We start from the raw sequence: 22,194 nt of genomic DNA on the forward strand, positions 1-22,194 counted from the left end.
AGAAGTAGGAAATGTCTGGACATGCCTGAAGGACAATCCCTGAGCTCCACCATGGCTGACACGCCACAGGGAAGCAGGACAGGTGAGAGCAGTCAGCCAAAGCAATTTTGCTGTCACAGATAATTCAGGCAAGGAAAAGTTTTCAGACTTTGCAATCAAGGAGATGGAAAGGTCAGGCTGGAGCAAAAAGGGATAACAGAGGCTTCAGTTGGATCTGGCAGAAAAAGATTAAAGGTCCTCCTTCCCAGCTTCCTGTAATTCCCAGAAATTCTCTGGATGACACTCATTATTTGTGTTATCTTTGCACCTAGTAGAATGAGTCAGGGACCAGGGTGCTACACAAGCTGTCCTTTTGCCAAGGAAACTTAAAATCCGACAGTGCGATGGGAGAGAGAGCTGATACGAGCCCTAGAGAAGGGGGAGAATGAGCGAAGCACGAGGTTGCAGCCTAGGGAATGGCATTGGCATAAGGGTGGCTATCAGTCATCCCTGGAAGGGGAGGAGGGAGTGTCAGGAGCTAATGAGGCAGGTTTGTGGGTGTTTACAAGGATCATGGTAATACTCTGTGGCAATGACAGAACAGAAGATGACACATTAAGGTAATGTTTGGGCACTGGGTAATGTGAAAACAGCGTGAGGAGATTAAAATCTGCAACATTTACAGTACTACCCAAAATAACTGCTCTGCACAGGAGCCATGCTTGCCCTCTGTAACCAGGGCACAGGTATGGCACTTGCCAGTGAAACGAAGACAGATTTAAACCAATGCTGGAAAACTCCCACCCTGCCTCTTGCTTACAGAGGATCCAGATGCCAGGTTGGGGATGGGGCACTGCCATCAGGCTGGGAAGGGCATGGGCCAGCAGAGCTCAGCAAAACACTAATGAAGAATTTTGGATGTGGTTTTGTTCCTATAATTATTAGCACAGTAGTGCAAAATGTACAGATGACACCAGAGTGGATGGGACTATTAATGTCACTGTTGAATGCTGATTTCCTGGATGGCAGTGGAGGATGTGCAGGCGAGCAGTCCCAGAGCTGCATCTGTGGCAGAGGGATATCTGACAGCTAGCAATCACATTTTTCAAGGGCTTATTCCTGGCTGTTTAATGCTTCATCTGCTCTCCTGGGGAGGGAGGAGGGAAGAACGGAGGAGTATATTTGGCACAGCAGGGAAGTGGACTCGGGTCTTTTCCATCCCTTAGTGCTGTGCTGTTGCAGGGGGAGAGAAAGCCTCCTTCCACAGCAGTACTAATCCTCCTCCACAGCAAGATGAACGTTTTGAACTTGAACAACTCCTCTCATTTTTCCCCCATGTGATTGTGAGTCAGGCTGAGCTTCTCTATTCTTCTCCATAATTGAGTAGGAGATTATTTTGACTGGAAATAACCAGACACAGGTATCATGGCTGTGAAAGCCTCCATGCATGCCACTTGCTGAAAGTTCTGTAGCCTTCTGCAGAGTGACCTGGTCTTTAAAGGCTTTGCTCAATGGAGAGGGAAGAAAAGCAGAAGGGAAGAATAGCTCCTTCCTGTTCACTTCTATCACTGTCTCTGCTAAACTTAACCTGCTGAATTGTTGGTGACACACTGTTCTTCAGAAGCAGCTCCTTTGTGGAAGACCTCCCCCTGTGACACAAGGAATAGCTGCTGTGAGACAGGAAATATCCCTGACATGATGGCTTTCTACAGGAGCTCATAGCTGCTATCCAGTCCCATGGACATGCCAAGATATTTATGAGAAACCATTCCTTTAAAATGTCCCCAGGCACAGATTTTCCTGTCCTTCTCTTCCTGTATCTGTAGTTGCCTTTCATGAGATGCAGGCCAGCTGCTTGGGTTGCATTGCCACCCCTCTGTCCCAGAGGCAGGGAGTGATGGAGGGGTGCAGGGTGAGTGAGAAGCAGATGCTGTGAGGCTGTGGCAGGGCACGTGGCAGGGGATGCTGCCAGATGCCAGTTCTGGCTCTTGGTGGGTACCAGGGAGGTGGATGCAGCCTCATGGCAGGGCTGAGTTTTAGCTACACACACTCCTACCAGCAAAGCCAGGCACTAAGGAGCATTTCACAAGATCAGGCTTTCTCCAGTTTATACGTAAGTGGGATTGCTTCAGGCTATTGAACCAGCCTGCTGCAGACCAGCCAAGCCAGAAGTTTTATCTGTGCTGTAGCAAACTCAAGCCACTGCTGTTGTGCTTGTGCATCTAATGTCTCAGCTGCTTGCTGAAGAGCTAATGAGCTTTTGGGGATACATGGGTGCTATAAACTCCTTAGGCCAGAGATAAGCAGCTTATTGCCTTTAGGAGCACTGCCAGCCCTTGGCTCTGCTGCTGCGGTGCTTCTCGGGCCCAAGTTCTTTGTTAGCAGCAAGGGCTGTGAAGTCCTGAAATAAATGTGTTCTGGTTCCATGTGTACATGTGCACGCTGCAGCCTCTCCACAGAGTGAGGTAAAACCAGGCAGTGGGACAAGCAGGCAACACCAGGCTTTGCACACTGCTGTCACATCTCCCTGTGTGTGACTGGAACCCTCACAGAGCACATTCCATTCCCTGCACTGGGGCTGTGCTGTCTCATCTGTACAGGATGAATCCACCACCCTCATCACAGTGAAATGGCCTTTGGCACCCAACAGGAAATTCACCATGGGTAGTGTGGGCAGCTTCAGAACAAAAGGTGGCTATGTTGGTCTTGCTCCATTGCTACCCTCTCTTTGCTTTTGAAGAGACCTACTGTGAGTATCTGTCCAGAAAATTCACTGGGTTAAAAAAAAATTGAGGTAATGCACAACTGAAAGCCAGTGTGAAGGTAAGTTTTTATTTTCTACATATGAATTCAGTCCTTGCTGTTCTCCACTCATTGTCTGCAGTGTCTACCATCAAAAGCAATCCCATTGACCATGGCCAATAGGCTGAGGTTGCTACTCCTACAAAATGCTAGGGAGAGACTTCAAATCTGCTGGGCTAGTCAAAGCATCTCTATCCATGTTGTGTATTTTACTTTTTCCCTCCCTTTTTACCCAGGTATAAAGTAGCCAAACAGCTCTCTTTCAAGGCATAACTAGGAGCAGAATTTGGCATCCAACTCTCAAATTTTTATTCAGTTGCTCTTGTTGGAGCAGTTTTGGAATTAATCTGGTCATCACAGAGAGTTATTTGAGGTGCTGGAAGTACCTTCGGATACCATCTTTTGAGTAGATAAAATCTGAAATATTATTTCTTTGCTGCACCACTGTCCTTATTTGTTACCTTTCCTGCTGGTTTATACTGCACAGCTTAGATGAAGCCAGAACTACTCCCTTATTTTGGCACTCTGTGCAAATGGATATCCTCTCCTTGCCTATGGCCCCTTCCCCCCACAGCTGGTGGAAACTAAAGGATGAGCAAAGCAAAACCTTTGGTGTGACTAAAACGGTGAGATTTAACTGTACCAGAGAGTCCATGAACACTGCTTGAATGCTAAATTCATAGTTAAATGGGTGTTGTCTGCGGAGATAACACCCCTGCCGGGGTGTTGGAGTGGAGTGATGATCTGGCAGTGTTCCTGTGACACCGTGGGGTCAGCTCAAAGCTCTCCACCACCGCCACTGGAGCAGCACAGACAGTTCAGTGCCATGCCTGGAATTCAAATCCAGCCATCACCAGATTCCTGCTCATGAGCTGAATGCCACTAACTGACCCTTCTGTATTTAAATCACTTCTTCAACAAAGGCGTTCTCTTGCCATTTCACTTTGAACTGTAGGAATAGCACATTAAAAGGCTTTGCAGTTTTAAAGTGTTGGTGGGTCTCAACCAACTTTGTGGGCTAAGTAAAGCGTTAGAAGTATTTTTCACCACACTATCCTATCAACTGAACTTTTAAGGCAGAATGATGAAAAGAAAAATATTCTTTTAATAGTGCTTTCTCTCTGGTAAAAGGTGTTGCTAACTTGTTGAAGCAGAGCTTGGAATAACAGATGAAAACTGTCAGAAAAGCTGTGATGTACTTTGGATGTGAGTGAAAATTGTGACCAAAATCTGAGCCTGCCCAAACCCTGAGTTACGTGCCAAAATGCCCAGGATTCCTTGGATCATCGTGCAAACTGATAGGGGTAAGAGCTTATTTCTTTGGGATTGGGTTTATTCTTAGGCATTCCTTTTGTGCAAAGGGCTTTTCTATGGAAGGGCTGGGTTCTTTCATTTTTTATTTATTTGGCCTTTTGCCTTTGTTTTTTATCTAACAAAGTTCACTTCAGTGATGCAGGACTGATGAGAAAAAATCCTCCCAGAGCTGTTTTAAACCTGACATCTTCATACCTGAGAGAAGCAGGGCCTGGGCCTTTGGCAAGATCCAGCAGGATTCCACATTTTTTGAGATCTTAAAAAAGGTTTTTGGGGTTAAACAAAAACAAAGCTTAGGGGGAGAAAAGGACACTGGTTATATGCATAGCACAGAAGTCTTGTAGAAAGCCTCTGGGTGCCACTGGCATGCCAATTGATTTACCTTTGCAATAAGGACATGATGACTGGGAGGATCACGGAGAGCTGTATGAATGCTATCCGTGCAATGTGTGAGCTCAGCCTGGAAACAAACCTCATCTGCCAAGTTCTGCAGGGCCATTTCCAGCTTCTCTCCTCGAAGGAGAGGCTCTGCTACCAATGAATAAAGTGGGAATTTTGACACTGGTTTCAAAGGAAGCTAAATTGAGCTCCATGAAAAGGGAGCACTAGCACGCAATGCTGCTCTTAGTTTTTTCTTATTAATGTGACTAATTAAATGTTTGTATTTTTTAAGCACTAACAGTTTTTTTGATGGTCGTTTAGAGACTTTGAGAAAGTCAATAATTTTGATGAAATAGGACTGTAGACTCCAGAACAAAGTCCACATGGAATCCGTGATGTTGCTAGGATACAGCTATTAGTATTTTCAGTGGCTGGGTTATTTTTTGGTGTGTTTTTTTTTTTTTTTTTAATAGAGTTGGCCTAACCTCTCTTACAAACAGTAGAACACGTGACTGCCTGATCTCATCTACATGATGCTCCTTCAGTTTACCTTGATGAAACCAAACTTGACCCTTTAATTTCAGCCACCTTTACGTGTGAAGAAGAAACACAAAGAGCAATTTTGACGTGAATCTCGTTGGTTTTCTTAATGGATGTGCACGATTTTATCCCTGTGGGTGTTCCATTGCTGAAGTCAGTCTCCCTCTAGTGGTTTATTTCCAGAGGGGGCCTTTGCTTGCTGGCTTGGACAGGTACCAAATGTGCTGGTGTGATGCAGAAAATGATCCCCGTGAGCTGAACCATAGAGCAGGGAGCTTGTATAAAAACACTATATCCTGTAATTTTTATCTGTTAGAATGTACTTATTTTTTACAATATCCAGAGTAGTGGGGGGTTTCCATCCCAGACTCACTCTGCAGTCCAGGCTAACTTGGTTTGGGCAGTGTGTAGCATGTGACCCTTGCACATTGTTTCCTTCAGCTGTACACTGGGAAGCCTGTAGAAAAGAGATCAGTATTTAAGCTCATGTTCCACATCAAAGCCAGTGCTAGATGTGGTGCCAATAACATTATGACACAGAATAGCATTGAGGATGGTGCTATTTTGGGATCCTCATGTTTGGGGAAGCAATATCTAAGTGAAACACTGCAGCTATTTTACTAGAAAATCAGGAAAAGCAAAATGTTTGGAGTTTGTTTCCAACATGTAACTTTGAGACCTGTCAGGTTTCTTTCATTTATGCTCCTGACCTCACCTTTGCTGGGTATCTCTTTAGCACCTCAGAGAGCCCCAGTGCCTTCCAAGTGTGGGGAACAGGGAAGGATAAAAGCAGAAGCCCAGCGTCCAAAGCTAAGTAAGAAATCCCAGTCTCCTAATACCTGCTGCATGGACTGGATGCTGGGTTAAGCCAGTTCAGCTCCCCAAAGATGGCTAGGTAAAGAAATAAAGATCTAATCTAAAGCATGATGAAGTCAATCTATGCTCTTATTTAACTGTAAAGGGTTTTGGATGAGGCTCAGCCTTCCTTCACAAGTGGTGGTAACCAGAGAGAGCTGTGATTCTGGAATGCATCAAGGATCCTGGAAAGACTGATGTCTTTCCAACTTATACACTACCTTGGGGTAGGTACTGCCTTCTTCATGCTCATATCTGCCAGTTGCTTTAATATACCAAAAGAGCTATTGGACCAATATTTTCCTTTATTAATTGTAATTAGAAAGCCTGGAGAAATCTAGGATCACCTGGCCCAGAAGTTGGCAAGCTCCTCTTCCATTTTCACAGGAGGTCGTGAGATGCCATCTCCTTCCCATGAAGCAGTTTACAGAATGTTTGGTTATGTAACAACTTTAAGGGTAAGGTTTTACTTTTGTTTGCCTTTTTGTTAATGCTCAGCTTCCATTGGGCAATCAGGAATCTTGGTCCCTTGGGAGATGTTAAACCACCTTCCTTTGGATGCTGCTCCAGAAAGTCTGCACAGTGGTTTCCATGAGAGTGATTTTGGAGCCAATTTTCTATTTCATTTTTGTTTTCACTCTTCAGGATAAAGTTTCTACACAGTGTCCTGGCCAAAGCTGACTTAATTTTAGTACAGAGTTGAGCAAGAACTATTCCATCTATTTTTTGGATATATATTAAAAAAAAAGCATTTACTCCTTTCACAGCTGCAGTGTGCCTGGAGCTCTGGGCTTTCTGGTTTAAAACCCTAACCCTAGGCATAACCCTAACCCTAACCCTCCTTTCTCCCCACTCCAGAAGGCAAGTTTATCAGCTTTTCTGCCACTGAATATACTGCCCCATGCTATTGGTAAAATTCTCCCCTTTAGTTATTTTTCTGGTAACTTTCCAACTCATGACAGAGAAATAACAAGGTACTGTTGAAAATTCAAGTCCAGCAAATCAAATCTAATAAATAAACCCACCAATTATTTCTGATTATTCCTTTTGCAGTCGGGACGCAGGTTCAGGATCTAAGTTGAATTTTCGCTTCTTTGTTTTTAAAAAGCATCATTTGAACTGGTGTTTAATCAAGTTACCAACCAGGTCTGTTTGTTTACATAAGCCACGTGGAGATAAGCATGTCTATTTCTTATAATCAGTGTCAGCAGTTAAAATCCATTTTGAGTTCCTGAGTCCTCTCATTTCTTTTTCCTAAGAATTCCACCATGCTTTAGATGCTTAAAATTCAGTTATTCTACAGATTTTTTTTTATTTTTCAGATCACATGTAAATACATTTAATTAGTACTGTTGTTTCTAAACTTATAAATCCAAGAGTGTATACATAAGAAAAAAAATTGGGGGACCATAAATACGCAAAACAGTATTTTGTTTACCAGTAACAGGGATAGAATAATGACAGGAAACAAGAATGACTGCAAATTTGACATGTTTTATACACTCAAAAATCATTTAAGGTATTAAAAAGCAGACAAGAAATGGAACCTTAATATGATCTTAATTTCCTGCTGTCTGTGGAAGTTGCCATCTCTCTGCAGAGCCCCACAGAAGTGGCTGGGACATTTACTGGTACATCCACAGAGATTTGATGGAGGCTTAGGCTTGTATCAGTTGGACCTTCTGTAGAATATAACTGTGGGCACTTTTTAAACCGACTTCAGTAGTACCTTGTGTGGAGCAGTGCTATTTCCTCAGGAGATGATATTGATTTTTGACTGCTGCTACATTTTACCCTGTACTTGCAGAGAAAAGCAGGAAGAAGTGACGCTTAAAGATAAATAGCTGTTGAGATGGATACATAGTTATCTCTTTCTATTAAATTACCGTGAGAGAGATACATGACATACAATTTTAAGATCTCTAAAACATATCTTTTCATTAAGTCATGCTGTTAAAATAAATATCCATCAGCTAAGTGGTACTTTCTGTAGCAACTAGTGATGTGCTACCCTTGGGGTTCACGGCCTTGCTTTTATCATAGCAGCACTGGATCCATCTCCTGCTTTAGAAGTGAATGCCTTTATTTTATCTACATCAGCACTTGTTTCTGTGAATGCCTTGGCACAGGATGAACATCTGGAGGCTGGCATCCTGTGGCCAGGTCCTGGTTCGTTGCCATCATCCCACACGTGTCACAGGGCATCTGCATTTCCCGTTAGTGCTAAGCCGTTCTTGGTATCCGTGTCTGAAATAGCAACCATCTGATAGTGCTCTCTGCTATCTTACCCCCTAAATGCCTTGGGAAAATGAGCATGATGAAAGCTTTGGGGGAATATTATTCACCAGTTTGACAAAAAAAGATCCTATCTGTGATCATCAAATGCTTGCAGGTCAGCAGTTCCAAAGAAGATGCAGAGAAGCTGGCAGGTGTTTTACTCTTCAGATAAATGAGATTTCCTTTTTAAAATATTCCAAGGTCAAGTGATAGAAGTTTGGAAAACACGAGTTTAGATCTGCTATTTATTTTGTCCGTTCTACAGATTTCCAAGTTCATACCCACATGTCTCATTGGTAGGATTCCTGCCTGCAGTGATGTTAGGGAGCAGGGGGAATTTCAGCAAGCTTGCAGGGGCTTTTGGTGCCACCTTGGGAGGCTGATTCATGCTGGTAGCTCTTTAGACTCATGCTTAAGCAAAAGCTGCACGCACAGGCAAAGCAAAACAAGGAATTAATTCAGTGCTTCCCATGGGCAGGCAGGTGTTCAGCCACCTCCAGGAGAGCAGGGCTCCATCCCACGTGACTGGGGAAGACAAACACCATCACTCCAAGCATCCCTCCTTCCTCCTCCTCCCCCACTTTATCTACTGAGCACAATGTCAGATGGTGTGGAATATCCCTCGGGTCAGATGGGGTCAGCTGTCCTGCCTATGTCTCCTCCCAGTTTCCCATAATTTTGCAGGATCATGGCCTGCTTGCCCTGTTTTCTTGCCTGACTTCAAACAATGCCCTTTAGATAATCTTAATTCTCTTGCAGGAATAGTTTAACTCTTCAGTATCTTTGTGAGGGGAAGTATGTGCATATAAACATTGTCAAATAAGCAGTGTTATTTGTCTACTCCAGGAAAGACAAAATATTCTTCCATAAGGTATTGTCCTTAGGTGCTGATTTTTCTCTCTGTATGTTGTAGATGAAATCTATATAAAGCTGAGTAGATACATTTTGATAACTGAACCATTTTAATAATGTGTTAATCTTCCTAACTGAGCACATCAGATATTTGAAACTAAACTTAATAATTTCCCTTCTTCCCTATAGCAAAATTTATTTATCTAGGATCATCTATTTCATCTATTACAGCTTATGAGTAGGTGGCTTACAATGAAAAATGATGGTTAATATTATAAGAATGTTCAATCCGGTAAGTGCATTTTGACAGGCTTTGATGGCTTGAAATCAGTCTTTGTATTCAGAATGGATTACCAGATTTATTTAGTTGCCACAGCATGTTTTTGACTTTATGCTTTGTAAATAAATATTTTGCTTATTTATACCAAAAGCAGTTGTGGCTAAGCACTTACAGGGGTATTTTCAAAACTGCTTGGCAGCTTTTAAAGCTTCTGCTAAAGCTGTGATGAGATTCCCACTGGGAAACAAAGGCCAGTGTGAGCACATATGAAACAACTTCTATACTTAATTCTTTTCAGAAAAACAGAAAAGCTACAGTTCAGCATCAGAAATTAACATAAGTGCAACCACCTGGAGGTTTATTCATGGATAAAACAATGGAATTTATCTTTGTATCCTTTGTTCTTTATTCGTGCTGGAATAATGAAGGAGTAGCAAAGAAAGCTGGCATTAGGATTCATTTTGTGGAGATTATTTCTCTTTCCATGTTCCTGTGTGATTCACCACGAGATGCTGTACAGTAGGTCTGACCTGATTAAGCAGCTCAATTAGTCCTGATACTGCACTAAATTTTCTCCTATAAATGTTCTGATGATGCAGTAACATCACAGGGCATGAAACAGGCAGACCAGGAGAAGCACAGAAATATTTTATGTGCAGACTCTCCATGGGAAACCCAGATGCATAATTGTAGGTGAAGTGGTGACAGAACAAGTATTTCCACCCCCAGAGGATCTGTCAGTGCCAGGCTGGTGCCGGGATCCAGCTCCTTCCTCTTCCAGTGCTCATGGGGATTAGCAGGGCCTGCTGAGTTCTTGGAAATGAGTTGTTCACCATGGCAGTAACTGACAGGTCAGTAGGGTATATTGGATTATTTGTATTGTTGATGGCAGTATTATCTGAATGGGAAGAATCCAATAATGGCTTAATTTCGAGGGTCAATATTTGCAGGGTCTTGTTTTGTAGTACCATGTGTACTGAGGTTTTTAGTAAAGTTCACAATTGTCTCACTACTCCTACCTTAAAGTGCAAGTTTTTGCTGGAGAATTACAGAAATAGGAATTACTACGGGTTCTTTCACTTGAAAATAATCTGTCATTTCTGCTAACTTAATTTAAACTTAACTTAAAATGTGTATTCAACTAAAAATAAAATAAATCCCAATTTCATGGGTTTCAAGGCACAAAACTTCTGAGTGGTCATCTGTGTGGATCTGCTGAGTTTCTAGGTGAAACAGAAACACTGCAGTTCAGATTTGTCAGCAGTCTGGAATTTTGTGGGAAAGCCAATGCTTTTTTCTTCTGTCTGTCTGATTAAAATACTGTCCTTGCCTTATACTCATGCATTAAACCAAATTTGTGCAGGTGTAAATTCTGGAGCAAATGATCCTGAACTTTTAAATTGATGCATCATAATTTTCTCAATTATGTTATTTTCAGTAGGATTTTGGTTTTGCTTGATTGTTTGTTTCTCAGATAAAAACATTTGGGTGCTCATGGTCATATCCATAAGTGTGTTACACTTTCCAGAGCTGAATGAAAGGCTGAAATAACACTGTAATCTGGTGGGCCTGGAGCACTTACCAGGCAGGATACTAGGAATAAATGGTCACTCACCATAACTTTTAAAATAGGTAATTTCCTGGTTGGTTGGTGCTTTCTGCCAGCTGGTCACAGTTTCTCTGGAAAACATTATTTGCAACTATCAAAATGAACCATTTTATAACCTTGGAGTGGTATATTCTGTCTACCTGTCTTAGCTGCTCTTTTAAATGGCTTTAAATTTGTTAAATGGCTACTATGATGATCTAGGTAACCTTTGAAGGCTATGGCTGGAGAATACATTTTAATCTTCTGTTTGAGTAGACCTTACTGTTGAAGCAGCTCAGTGGCAGTGTCAGCACAATGATATCAAGTGATGATAGTGTCTGTTGTACAGCATATGTAATGCCAGATGCCTTGGTGACTGCTAAGCCACCAGTGGCAGAAATAGTCCAGAAGAGGAGTAAATTCTTGGGCAGTGGGGTTAGACAAAAAGAGGCAAAATTTCTCAGGTTTTGCCTGTTTGTGTTCCATTCTACATGGAACAAAGCCTTAGTAGAGAGGTGTTAGTATGGTTAGCAAGAAAAGAACATGGGGTAGTTGGTTGTGAATCCACTTCTCTCTACTGACAAATAGATCACTTGATAAGTTTCAAAGTCTGTTTGAACTTACTACCTTTTTTGTGTGCTTACAAAAGTAATCTGACTGGCTCTGTTTCTGTAAAATACTGTGAATTTATCTTTTTGCTCTTTAATGCTGAGTGTAAAGTGTACATAAAAAATGCCAAAACACACGCATGAAAAAATCCCAGGCCTCCAAACCTTACTATGATAATTCCTTTTATCATGTCAATGACAGATTTTTTTTTTTTTTTTATTGCTGGTTTTATCAGTTTTTTCATGTGAGCTCTCATAGTTCATGAGCCACTGGACTACCAGCTGTGCCATGGGAATTTCTTGTTGATTTTGTTTGTTTGTTTCCTGCCAGTTTCACCATGGTAATGTTCTTAGTTCAGGTAATTAACAAGCAAATAGTAAAGCAGATGTGAGTTTGCCTGTTTTATACTGAAAAACTTGGGAGGTATTTTTCTGCTGGTTTTGTATGTATTTTTAAAGCAGCTTATTTTAATAGGAGCCTTGAAAAAACCTTAGAGCTATTATTAGACTTTTGAAGATGTGATGCTGTTTCAGGAGTTTTGCATATTAAATTTCTTCCTCTACATGAATATCTAGGGTTTGCCCAGAGCTTCAATTATATCTGTAACAACTGAGAGTAACTTCAGTGTTTCCCTGGACGTATTTCATGCTGATCACATGTATCAGGGAGGGACGCTGAGATCTGGTTTGCTTTTATCCTTTATTCAGCCGGTACCCGAGCAACAGCTGCGTTTTCTTCTGTTTCCTTAAACCTGCTCTCTTGCTTCTGTTTCCAGATTTAGTAATTTTACACATTTTTGTTTCCTCTTCTGAGACACAATGGGAGGTTGCTTTTGTCTTTGATCTTCGTTTTTCTTTAGAAATCCTACTTCAGCTTCTGAAGGGAAAGAAAAATGTTTCTAGTTCTAAGAAATTGAATGTGCCTTAGCAATTTTGACCTCATTCCCCCAAAATTGTGCCTGTGGGATTGTGTGCTGGGAATTGTAAGGTGGGTGTTAGGATGTTAGTGCAGTGACAGGAACACAGGGATTTCTGGGGGTGTGGGATGCACCATCCCATGTCTCACGCACTGAAGAATCATGGAAAAGATTATAAATAGAACCATTTCGGTTGGAAAAGACCTTTCAGATGATGGGATGCAGCTGGTGCTGTGTGCCTAAAGGATCACAGAATATCCTGAGTTGGAAGGGACCCATGAGGATCATTGAGTTCAACTTCTGGCCCAAGGGGGACACCCTGTGCTTGGAAACATTGTCCAAGTGCTCCTGGAGCTCTGGCAGCCATGGGACCGTGACCATTCCCTGGGGAGCCTGGTCAGTGCCTGACCACCCTTTGGGGGAAGAACCTTTTTCTGATATCCAGCCTAAACCTCCCCTGGCCCAGCTCCAGCCGTTCCCTTGGGTCCTGTCAGTGGTCACGACAGAGATCAGTGCCTGCTCCTCTGCTTCCCCTCATGAGGAACTTGTAGACCTCAATGTAGACCTCAGTCTCCTCCAGGCTGAACAGACCAAGTGACCTCAACCACTCCTCTGATGGCTTCCCTTGAGGGTGAGAAGCAGCCCCAGATGGGAGCTGGTGATGGTCAGTGTGAGGGTGAGCTACAGAAGCTGAACCACGCCTGGTGTACCAGGCTGTCTGGCAGTGAGACCAGCCCAAGGATGTCTCACTGGATGCTCAAGGATGTCTTGGCTTTACAGGGCGTGCTGATGGTAAATGTGGCTTGAAGGCATCAGTGCCAGTCTCCATGTCTCCAGGCAGGAAGAACTGCCTGGAGACATGGAGGTTCCGTGGGTGCGTTGAGTGCCATAGCCCGACATGTGGGACTTGCGCTTTCCCTCAGCCCGTGCGCGTGTCCCACCCCTCAGGGGTGGCGAGGAGCTCGTGGCGGGTGTGACCGCTGGTGAGGGAAGGTGCGGGGTTAAGGGAAGGTGCCCGCAGCCCCGCCGTGCCCGTGCCTGCGTGCCCCGCCGTGCCCGCCTGTCCCGCCGTGCCCGCTGCCCCGCCGTGCCCGCGCTCCATCTTGCCCGCCTGTCCCGCCGTGCCCGCTGCCCCGCCGGCTGTGCGCCTGCGCCACCTAGCGGCCCGCTCTGAGGGCCCGGCAGCGCAAGGCGTGCGGATGAGCTTCCCTTTCAAAGTGTGAAGCACCGGCAGCGCCTTAAAATGCTAAAAACGGGGGCTGGGGTGTATTAAATGCAATTGAAAATAATTTCGGGGTAGGATCATGCGGTCCCCTTCTGGTCGCCTGTGAATAGCAGAGCTTTGATGGGTGTTTGGTAGCTCTGAGGGCAGCGCTGGGCTGTTGGCTAAAATTCCTGATACTTGTGTTTAGTTTTATGAATTGCCTGGCAAATATTAATTTATTCACAAGTATTAAAGAACTCTAACTCCTATCTTTAAGCGACTCGTGATAATTTGGAGTTGGACTTCCCCTTTGACATGTGAACATTTCAACTTCACACTCATGCAATTCACATTCCTTCTCCATCTCCCTTCTCCACCTCCTTGAAAAAATAAATACTTTAATTAATCAGTGCTTTGTCTTCAAGGTCACTTCCTGGTACAACAGCGGCTGAATGTGCATTAAATTTGAAGAAGATATATGTATACAGTACAAACAGTGCAGGTAAGGCGCCTGGCTCTGCTGCAGGAGCTGCCACATGTTATTAATGTAACTTCACACCTCAAGTTTCGTTTTTCCTCCTAGGATGAGTCACACCTGTGGCTTTGCTTACCTGAGCTCTGAAACGTGAGTGGTCCTGGTGTTGTGTGTTTGTATTACTGAGTCAGTGTTTGCATTTCATTTGGCTTTCTGGATGGGGAAAGGAGGAGGAATATTGGATTTGGCATGTGGATTCTTAAACCTTCCTGTGTTTCTGCTAGTACATTGAATATTTGATGTACTTTAAATATCTTTCCAGCCTTTTCTCCTTTTTCTAATACAGAAATTAATTGCACAAAGACTAAAAATTGCGGCATGTGGCTTTTTTTTTTGGTGCGGTTTCTTTCCTTGAGTATGTATCTAAAAAAATATTCTAGCAAACTGAATTAATGGACCCTTAAACTGTGTAATACTTGCAGCAGTAAGAAATTCTGCATGTCTGTGTCATCTACCATTGCCTAGCAGTGGGTGTCTATTGCAAATAAAATTGTATTTCTGTTTTAATACCACAGTTAGCATGATGTGTGTAGCAAAGTGGCATTTGTCTCACCTTAGTGCTAAGCTATTTCACTATATCTCTGAAATTTTAGGGTAATGCCAGACCTTTCTCTTTGAGAAGCACACCTGTAGCAATCTACTGAAGTTTTAAATAAGGCTTTCTCATGAAGGTCTGCACAACTTCATACATTGCATGAGATTTCCAAACACAAAACCTTCCAAACCACATCCCTAGTTCAGGACAAAAAGAGCTCTCAAATATTTCCACAGCCATGTACCAGTGTACTCTCTGCTCCTTCTTCTGCAAGTAGCTTTAGGGTTTGGGTACACAACCATTTAAGAGTAAGATCATAGTTGAAATGGGTATTTCATGCCAAATTTTCATATTTTTAGTAGTCTTCAATTTCTTCTTGTGGCTGGGTAGAGGTAATGGCTGTTAGGCAGAGTTGCCAAGGGCCACAAAATTTTATCACATAATGTTGCAATCCTTGTTTCTAAAGTTGTACTAGTGATTAAGTATTAGACATTACTTAATGTATTAGATAATACTTACATATTATGTCTAGATAATACTTAATGAGTTGCACTAATGATTAATATAGCATCACCACGTGTTGATGCAACTTAAGTCTTGAAAAATCCTTTCTATTCCCAACTGTTAGATAAAGAGTGAAAAGATTGGAATCTTTTCAATGATCCCTCCCTGTTGCTCACTACTTTTAGGTGCCTTTTTATCCATCCCAAACCTCCCTGACAGCTTCTGCTTTTACCAGCAGGAACATTGGGAAGTAATCCAATGGTTCCTGGTAACTTGAATCTTTGCATTTCTCCCCCACTCCTGTATCAACATGTGCATTTCAGGTTTTTTGCATCTGGTTGAAACTTTTCACTCAGAGAAACTAGTTGGTTGCTGGTTAGACATTTAGTTCACCAGCATTATTGTTTGTGTTGTTTTTGTAACTCAGGATAATCATAATGATGCTTAAGTGAAGCAAGGTGGATATTTGATATAAATATGTCTTTTTAATATGCAAAGGAAATTTTATGTACTGGTTTGCTCTGATATAGTCAGTGTAACTCTGGTTTTGATGATTTTTTTCCCTCTGGATTCAAAAGGATAATCCACATTTGGACTGTTTCCCTTTTCCCCACCTTCACATATGCAGGATTGGCATCTAAAAAAAATAAAAGTAGAAATGATTCTGTAAGAAGTTCCTTTCAGAGCATTTTATTATAACATGGAAGGTGCTGGTTCTCCAGGAGGAGGATGTGTAATTGGTTCAGAGGAAATTAGCGAGGAAATAAATCTGCATGAAACACTCTCTTGTGTTAATGCAACTAATATTTTTCCTTTTCAAGGATTTCTGGAGTGTCTACAACAGCATTCCTCCTGTGACAAACTTGCCTCTGAGATGTAGCTACCATTTAATGAGGGGAGAAAGGTGCCTGCTTTGGTACGTGTGCTGTCATCAGACATTGCTGGGAATGGGCACTGGAATCACTTGAAGGAGTGAAAGGTTTGGGACAGCAGGGTCTTGTTTCTGTTGGCTGCAAACACCTGAACTCAAGAGAGCAATGAAAGAAACCCCGAGGTTCTTGTTCAGTTTAAAAGTGACTTGTACCAAAGAGTCTTTATTAGAAACACAGACTGTAATTTCACTGTCCACCTCTGGATGTAAATGTACAATCTGTCAGGATTGATGAGAGACCATTGGTCCTGAGGAATCTATAGGAATCACACTGGGTATAGATAATCCAAAGATGAATTTTTAGGTTATTCCTTTAATTTGGTCTTTACAGGAAAACCAAAGCCCTAATTTAAAGTCTTAGAAAAAGCATTGTGACAGAATAAACTTGAGAAGCTCACAGATTAGTGCAGTGTGCCTTTGTCATTACAAGGCAGTTTAATGGTTACATCTGCCCTGACCTGCAGCAGCTCCATTCTTTTTTTAATAAGGGCAATTAATTTCTAGCTGTCACAAAACTGAAATGAAGTGTGCTCATGTTCTTTTATTAAACTGAATAAACGGAAGAGTAAAAAGCTGCTTCTGTGAAAATATGCCAGAGGTTTTCCAAAATTAAAGGTTACCATAGTAAAATGTAAAATTGTTTTGTGGCATGTTCCCATGCAGTGTGCAGCCACTTCAAAGATGGTCTGTAGTCAGGGAAAATACAAGTGTTTTCCAACTCACAAAACTTAGGAAAAGGATTAGGTGTTGAGAGATAGACTTCATATGAACAATGAAAGAATTATCTCTGATGTCAGAAGTCAGAGTCATGCTGCCTGGAGTTAGTAATTGCATTTCAGATGGGATTTTTCTGGGAAAATTAAACCACAAACATAGGGTTATCTAGATGTGGATTTGAATGTGTATTTTCACTGATCTGTTTCCCATAACAGGGAAGAAGAAAGCAATGCCAAAGGAGGAAAATGGAAAATGAAGGTCCCTAAAGAAAGTACGGTATGTTACATTGACTCTTTGCTCAGACCTTGTTTAGTAAGGGAGTTTCTTTAAACTTTGTTTGATAAAGCTGTTGTAAAGGTTTTTACTTCTTGCATCACCCAACACAACAACCAAACACTACTTTAACTTTCATAACCTTTTAAAGTCAAAGAGCAGAAGTTTACTTTCCAATAATTACGTATCTCTTGCTTTAGATAACATTTGGCAATGTATTATAAATAATAATGAAAGCTACAGTGTTTCAATTTGGTAATTTATAATCACCTTTGTTCTCAAGACTGTTTGCTTATAGACATACAAAGAAAAATAGAAAGACTTTTTTCTGATAATCTATGCTAAATTATATATTTTTTCATTTAAAAGTGTGAAAGATGAAGAAGATGAAGTCTATTCAGGCATATCCTTGAGCTCTAATGAAATAACTGTGTTTCTCTTTGCCTCTCTAATCAAATGCATGTGAGTAACTTCTGTGAACTGCCACAGAAAGGAGATTTGACCTCTTCACACATGGTGTTTATGTGTGTAAGTGTGCTCTGGATCAGACCTTTAAACAGAAAAAGTGAAGTGTCAGAAAAATGTGACAGCCTTGCAGAAGGCATTAAATGCTGAAAGATGGTAGTCAAAATTTCAGCCAAAAGTTAATTGATTTTTGCCTGTGGGCTTTTTCCTTGTGAGTTGCAGCTTTCCTCCCCCGCAGTCCCAAGTGGTCACAAAAGACTGAAATTGAAATTGTCTTTTTCCTCCTATAATCCAAGGTGTGAAGATTGTCAGAAGTGACAAGTGGTTTGGAGAGCCTGAATTACTGGGCAGTGAATTTAGGGACCCCAGAGGCCTTGTTTTTCAGAGGCTGAATGACAGCCCCTTTTTGACATGAAGATACTTTTGATCTCTCAAACTATGCACCACGTGGCCTCAGTCACTTCTGAAAGGTTGGCTTGAAGGTGAACTTCAGCCAGCTTTCAGTGCCTTGTAAATAACATAAATAACACCTTTATGCCTGTTTCTCTTTTTTCTTTTTTTCTTCATTCTTCATCAGACGTGGGCACAGCATCTCCTTGGCTAAGATGAAACATCTTGTACAGACCCAACATTTAATTATATAACACAGCATGCACTTACAATAAATACTCCTTTTTGTCTAGACAACCTCAGAAAGAGAAGACACTCAAAACTGAGCTAGAAAACCTAACTTTCAATTTAAGAAATAATAATGTGAATGTAATATTTTTCTGCCTCCTTAGGCTGCAGCTTGGAAAGAGCTACTGCTAGCAACTATTGGAGAGCAGTTTGCAGATTGCTGTGCAGCAGGTAATGATTGAGACATTTCTCCATCATTCTTTTCACCATATTTGCTTCTCTTCTAAGCGTGAATATCTGATAAAAGTGGCTGTTACTGTGACAGTGAATATCCTGGGAGGAATTGTTTTCACTGGCTACTATTCCACAAAAAAGAATGGCCTTTCTCAAGTTTACAGAGCACTTCAGAAATAACCTTTGAAATGGTCTCTCACAGCCTTTATACATTGATAACGTTGTCTTGGGGTCGGTTTAAGCAAATATATTATATTCTGCTGTCCCCAGAGTTAGTTCTTGCCCTTGGCCTTGTGCTTCTGACACCACCTTTGTGCATTGTTGGTGACCCTTTCCTTGGGATGCACACAGCAGCTGTGCCATGGAGCTCACAGCTGGAGCAGCCACTGCTCCCAGCTGTGGCACGGCCATTGAGCTCTCCACAAAGCTGCATCCTGAGAACTTCCCACCAGAAAGGGCTTCTTCAGTGTAGCACTGAGTTACCAGCACTGGCAGCAGCAGCAGTCTGACTGGGGCTTTATTAATTTCATTAATTTTGTTTTCTTTTTTTCCTGTTGCTGCCTTGACAAAATGGAAAGGAAAAAGAGAGCAAAGTCTGGAAAAGCTGGTGTCTGATCTCCAAAACTTTTCCTGGGGTTTTAGTTGTTTCACCCTCATCCTCCCATTTCTGCTTATAGACATCACTGTGGGTAAATTGTCTCTAGTAGTTCATATTGCTGACCTTACTGGAGGGAGTCTTGTGATTCCATTCTAATCAAGTCTAAAAGTGCTAATAGCAAAGATGAATAATCCTATGGCAATTCATAAAAACCACCATGAGGTAATATTTCCAATAACTTCTTTCTGGTAACTGCTTTGTCTGGTTTGAGCATTGGTATTTTCCTCACTGGAGATTGCTCTTTTTTTCACATCTTTATTTTTTTTCCAGCTTTTGGGCACTGTTTCATAATACATAAGTAGCAAATTAGACGTGTCTCACTTTTAAAGTATTTCTTGATGGTTCTTCCCCTTCTGCAGATGATGAAGTAATAGGGGTTAGTGAAGATGTTGTGACCTTGAAGATGTTGTGCAAGTCTGGAACATGAATTCCTCTTCAGCAAGTGAAGCAAAAGTTTTACAAAAGATTTATAAACTTCTTCCACACACATCTTTTAAAGCAGTCTTTTATAAATGTAAGTATTTTTTACTGTTCATTTCTACCTTCATTAGAAAAATAAGATGCTGGTAGGGTATTTCTATGGAGATATCCTGCCTGATTCATCACTAATCACTTAGGAATGTAGCAGCTGACATTGCATTAAAATTATGTCCCTTCAATGTAGAAGTTAGCTATCATTCAAAAGATATTTTAAATTTCATTGTACAATCTGTTTTGTGTTTAATGTACCAGATTCCCCAAAAAGTTAAACAAAGCTCTTAATGACTCTCAAGGCTACATACTATCCAATTTAAGCATTAATTTAGAGGAACCATTTGCAATCAGGATTTTAAGGGACCTCATATTTTAGGCTCCCTATAAATGTATTATCAAACAGTTGTTAGCACATTGTGTTCTCCCTTGACTGATTTATACATTTTTATCTTCTCTTTTTTTAATCTTTTCAACTCCTTGACAGAGTTTACATGTTCTTCCTTTTTTTTTCTAGCCCACAGAGAGCACCATGCTTTTGAAGGCTGATGTGGAAAGCATTGAGTTCATTGTGTGCCAAGATCATGTGTTGTTATTTGGTGTTTTGAGCTGGTCTGGACAAGGAGGAGGATGGTGGAAGCCCTACAGAAGTGCTACGCAGGGTTGAGCCTTTTGAGTTTCTGACATTTCACACTGACCTATTGCTAATGAACATGAAAAAACCCTGAACAGTTGCTTTGACCATAAATACATGATTCATTGCTTCTGTTGACTTGGTGTTTTTAGTTCTTAGTTGTTTCTCTAAAAAAATATTTTGGCCACTTGTTTGTTCACCCTGATGATATTTGTTCCCATTTCTTAAAGATAGTTGGCTTCTTCTTCTGTGCTGTACTTAGTGAAAAGCAAACATGCAGAGATGCTATGCTGCTTTTCCAAGATGTGCTGTACATAGAGAAACCCTGGCTTGGGGAAATGTGTTTTCAATTTTCACTTTGAAACATTCCTATCATGTTAAAGTTTACTCACTGGTTTGTCCCAAGAGAGAAAGAAATTGTATTGCATTTATTCTAATGTTCAGTCTAATCTGGTCCTACACTGACAACAGCACATACTGTAAATGTAAATAGAAAAAGGTACCTTAAATGAGCAATTAAAGAGAACACATTTATATTGGGACTAACCCTGTGTAGGATGATGTTAATGTCTTTTGATTGTATTGATTTCAGAAAGCCCTTGTCCAGGTTAGAATCAGAAATTTCTCTGTAGGAAACCCTGCAAACTCAACACCTCTTATTAAAGGGTGATAGGGTGTTTATGGTTTTATATTGTATGCTCTCTTATGGTATCTTTCTGTCCAGCCATGGAAAAGTGTCATGAATAATTTCTAATGAATTGTACAAACTGGATCCATTCCTCCCACTTCCTTAAGTGTGTCAGGCCCATGTCTGCACCTACTAGGACAGTGTCAAAATTGCTGCTGACTTCAGTGCAAAGGAAGAGATCCCATTGTCTGTAGTCTCAAGCCCTCAAAAGTTCCTAAGCGTCTTTTTTTAAAATAAACAAAAAATACAGAAAAGAAATTTGTGTTGCAGCTTGAATAGGAATATAGACAGTGTTAGCCTTTAAATGTTTGTCTCTATTAACTATTTGAGGTGTTTTAATACACTACGAAAGATTGATGTGGTTCCTTTAACAAGAAGGTGCAAGGCAGAGATGAACATACCCTCTGCTGAGCCCTTCTTCATCCTTTAGAGGTTTTTGTCTGGTAGCTCTTTAAGTTGCACTGATTTCCACATCTTTAGTATATTAAGAGGCAGCCATAAAAATGAAATAAATTTAAAAATAAGTATCACACATTTGGGATTTTTTTTTTTTACAACTTTATCTTGTACTTATGACTTTAACTTGTATTTATGGATTAAAACTGTGTAGTTAATGAGCATTATTAATTAAACACATTTTCTAAAATCCAAGCGTCTTGCTTCTGTAATTGCTTTCTGGGATGAAATGTTACTGGTCCTGCTTTTTCAAACCTGTGTATTTTACATTAAACCTTACTCTCTTAAAAGCTGTTTTGTTCTTAATTTTTTTTCAGTGAAGAAATGTGAAGTACCAGGGATACCTGCAGGGATGTACCTGGACAGCCCCCAGGCCTGTGTGATGGAGGGAAAAGGTGACTTCAGAGAAGTGAGGGTTAGAACACTGTGAGGAGAAATGCTTTCAACTGCTTGATGAGCAAGATTTCTCACTTGAAATATTTCCCTATCTTTGGAGGAAATGTAAGTGGAATACTAATGGAGAATTAATCATGCACCTCTCACTCTTCTTCCTTTTACTTTTGGAAACAAGCCACAGCCTCTTATTTCTTCCCCAGGTTTGTTTTCAGGACGGATGTTGATTCCAGTAGAGCTGGAGCTGTGGCAGGAGGGGCTGATCTGGTGATGTCACTGGAACTTTCCAGTTTGAGGTATTCCTTTATTCATCCAACTGTAGGCAAATATTTTTATTTTGCTGCCTTGTGTGCCTCTTTAATACTTAAAACTTCTCTGCTTCAACATTGGGTAAAGACTTAGAGACATCATTCTAGCTGTAGGATAGCTACAGCTATTGAAAATTTATAATGTCCTGACTAAATTTGATAGGTCCTGATTATCAA

The 22,194-nt window shown here is 41.2% G+C and overlaps 1 protein-coding gene and 1 long non-coding RNA gene across 2 annotated transcripts; both read left to right on the plus strand.

Moving 5' to 3' along the window:
• Nucleotides 1-2,695: 2,695 nt before the first annotated feature.
• On the plus strand, nt 2,696-16,050 carry LOC128939898 (uncharacterized). Its single transcript, XR_008483265.1, has 5 exons — nt 2,696-2,802; nt 3,913-4,085; nt 14,023-14,099; nt 14,181-14,222; nt 15,993-16,050. It is a non-coding gene; the product is annotated as an uncharacterized LOC128939898 (long non-coding RNA).
• Nucleotides 16,051-16,061: 11 nt separating this feature from the next.
• On the plus strand, nt 16,062-21,532 carry EIF4E3 (eukaryotic translation initiation factor 4E family member 3). The gene is given in 6 exon segments (XM_054281193.1): nt 16,062-16,087; nt 17,035-17,095; nt 18,340-18,406; nt 19,427-19,456; nt 19,459-19,581; nt 20,056-21,532. Coding segments are annotated over 6 exon segments (339 nt in total). The 3' UTR covers nt 20,088-21,532.
• Nucleotides 21,533-22,194: the final 662 nt, after the last annotated feature.

Source organism: Melozone crissalis, unplaced genomic scaffold (genome assembly GCF_028551555.1).
Source record: "Melozone crissalis strain CALT ecotype California unplaced genomic scaffold, PUWL_Pcris_2 ptg000029l_1, whole genome shotgun sequence".
Taxonomy (NCBI): Eukaryota; Metazoa; Chordata; class Aves; order Passeriformes; family Passerellidae; genus Melozone; species Melozone crissalis.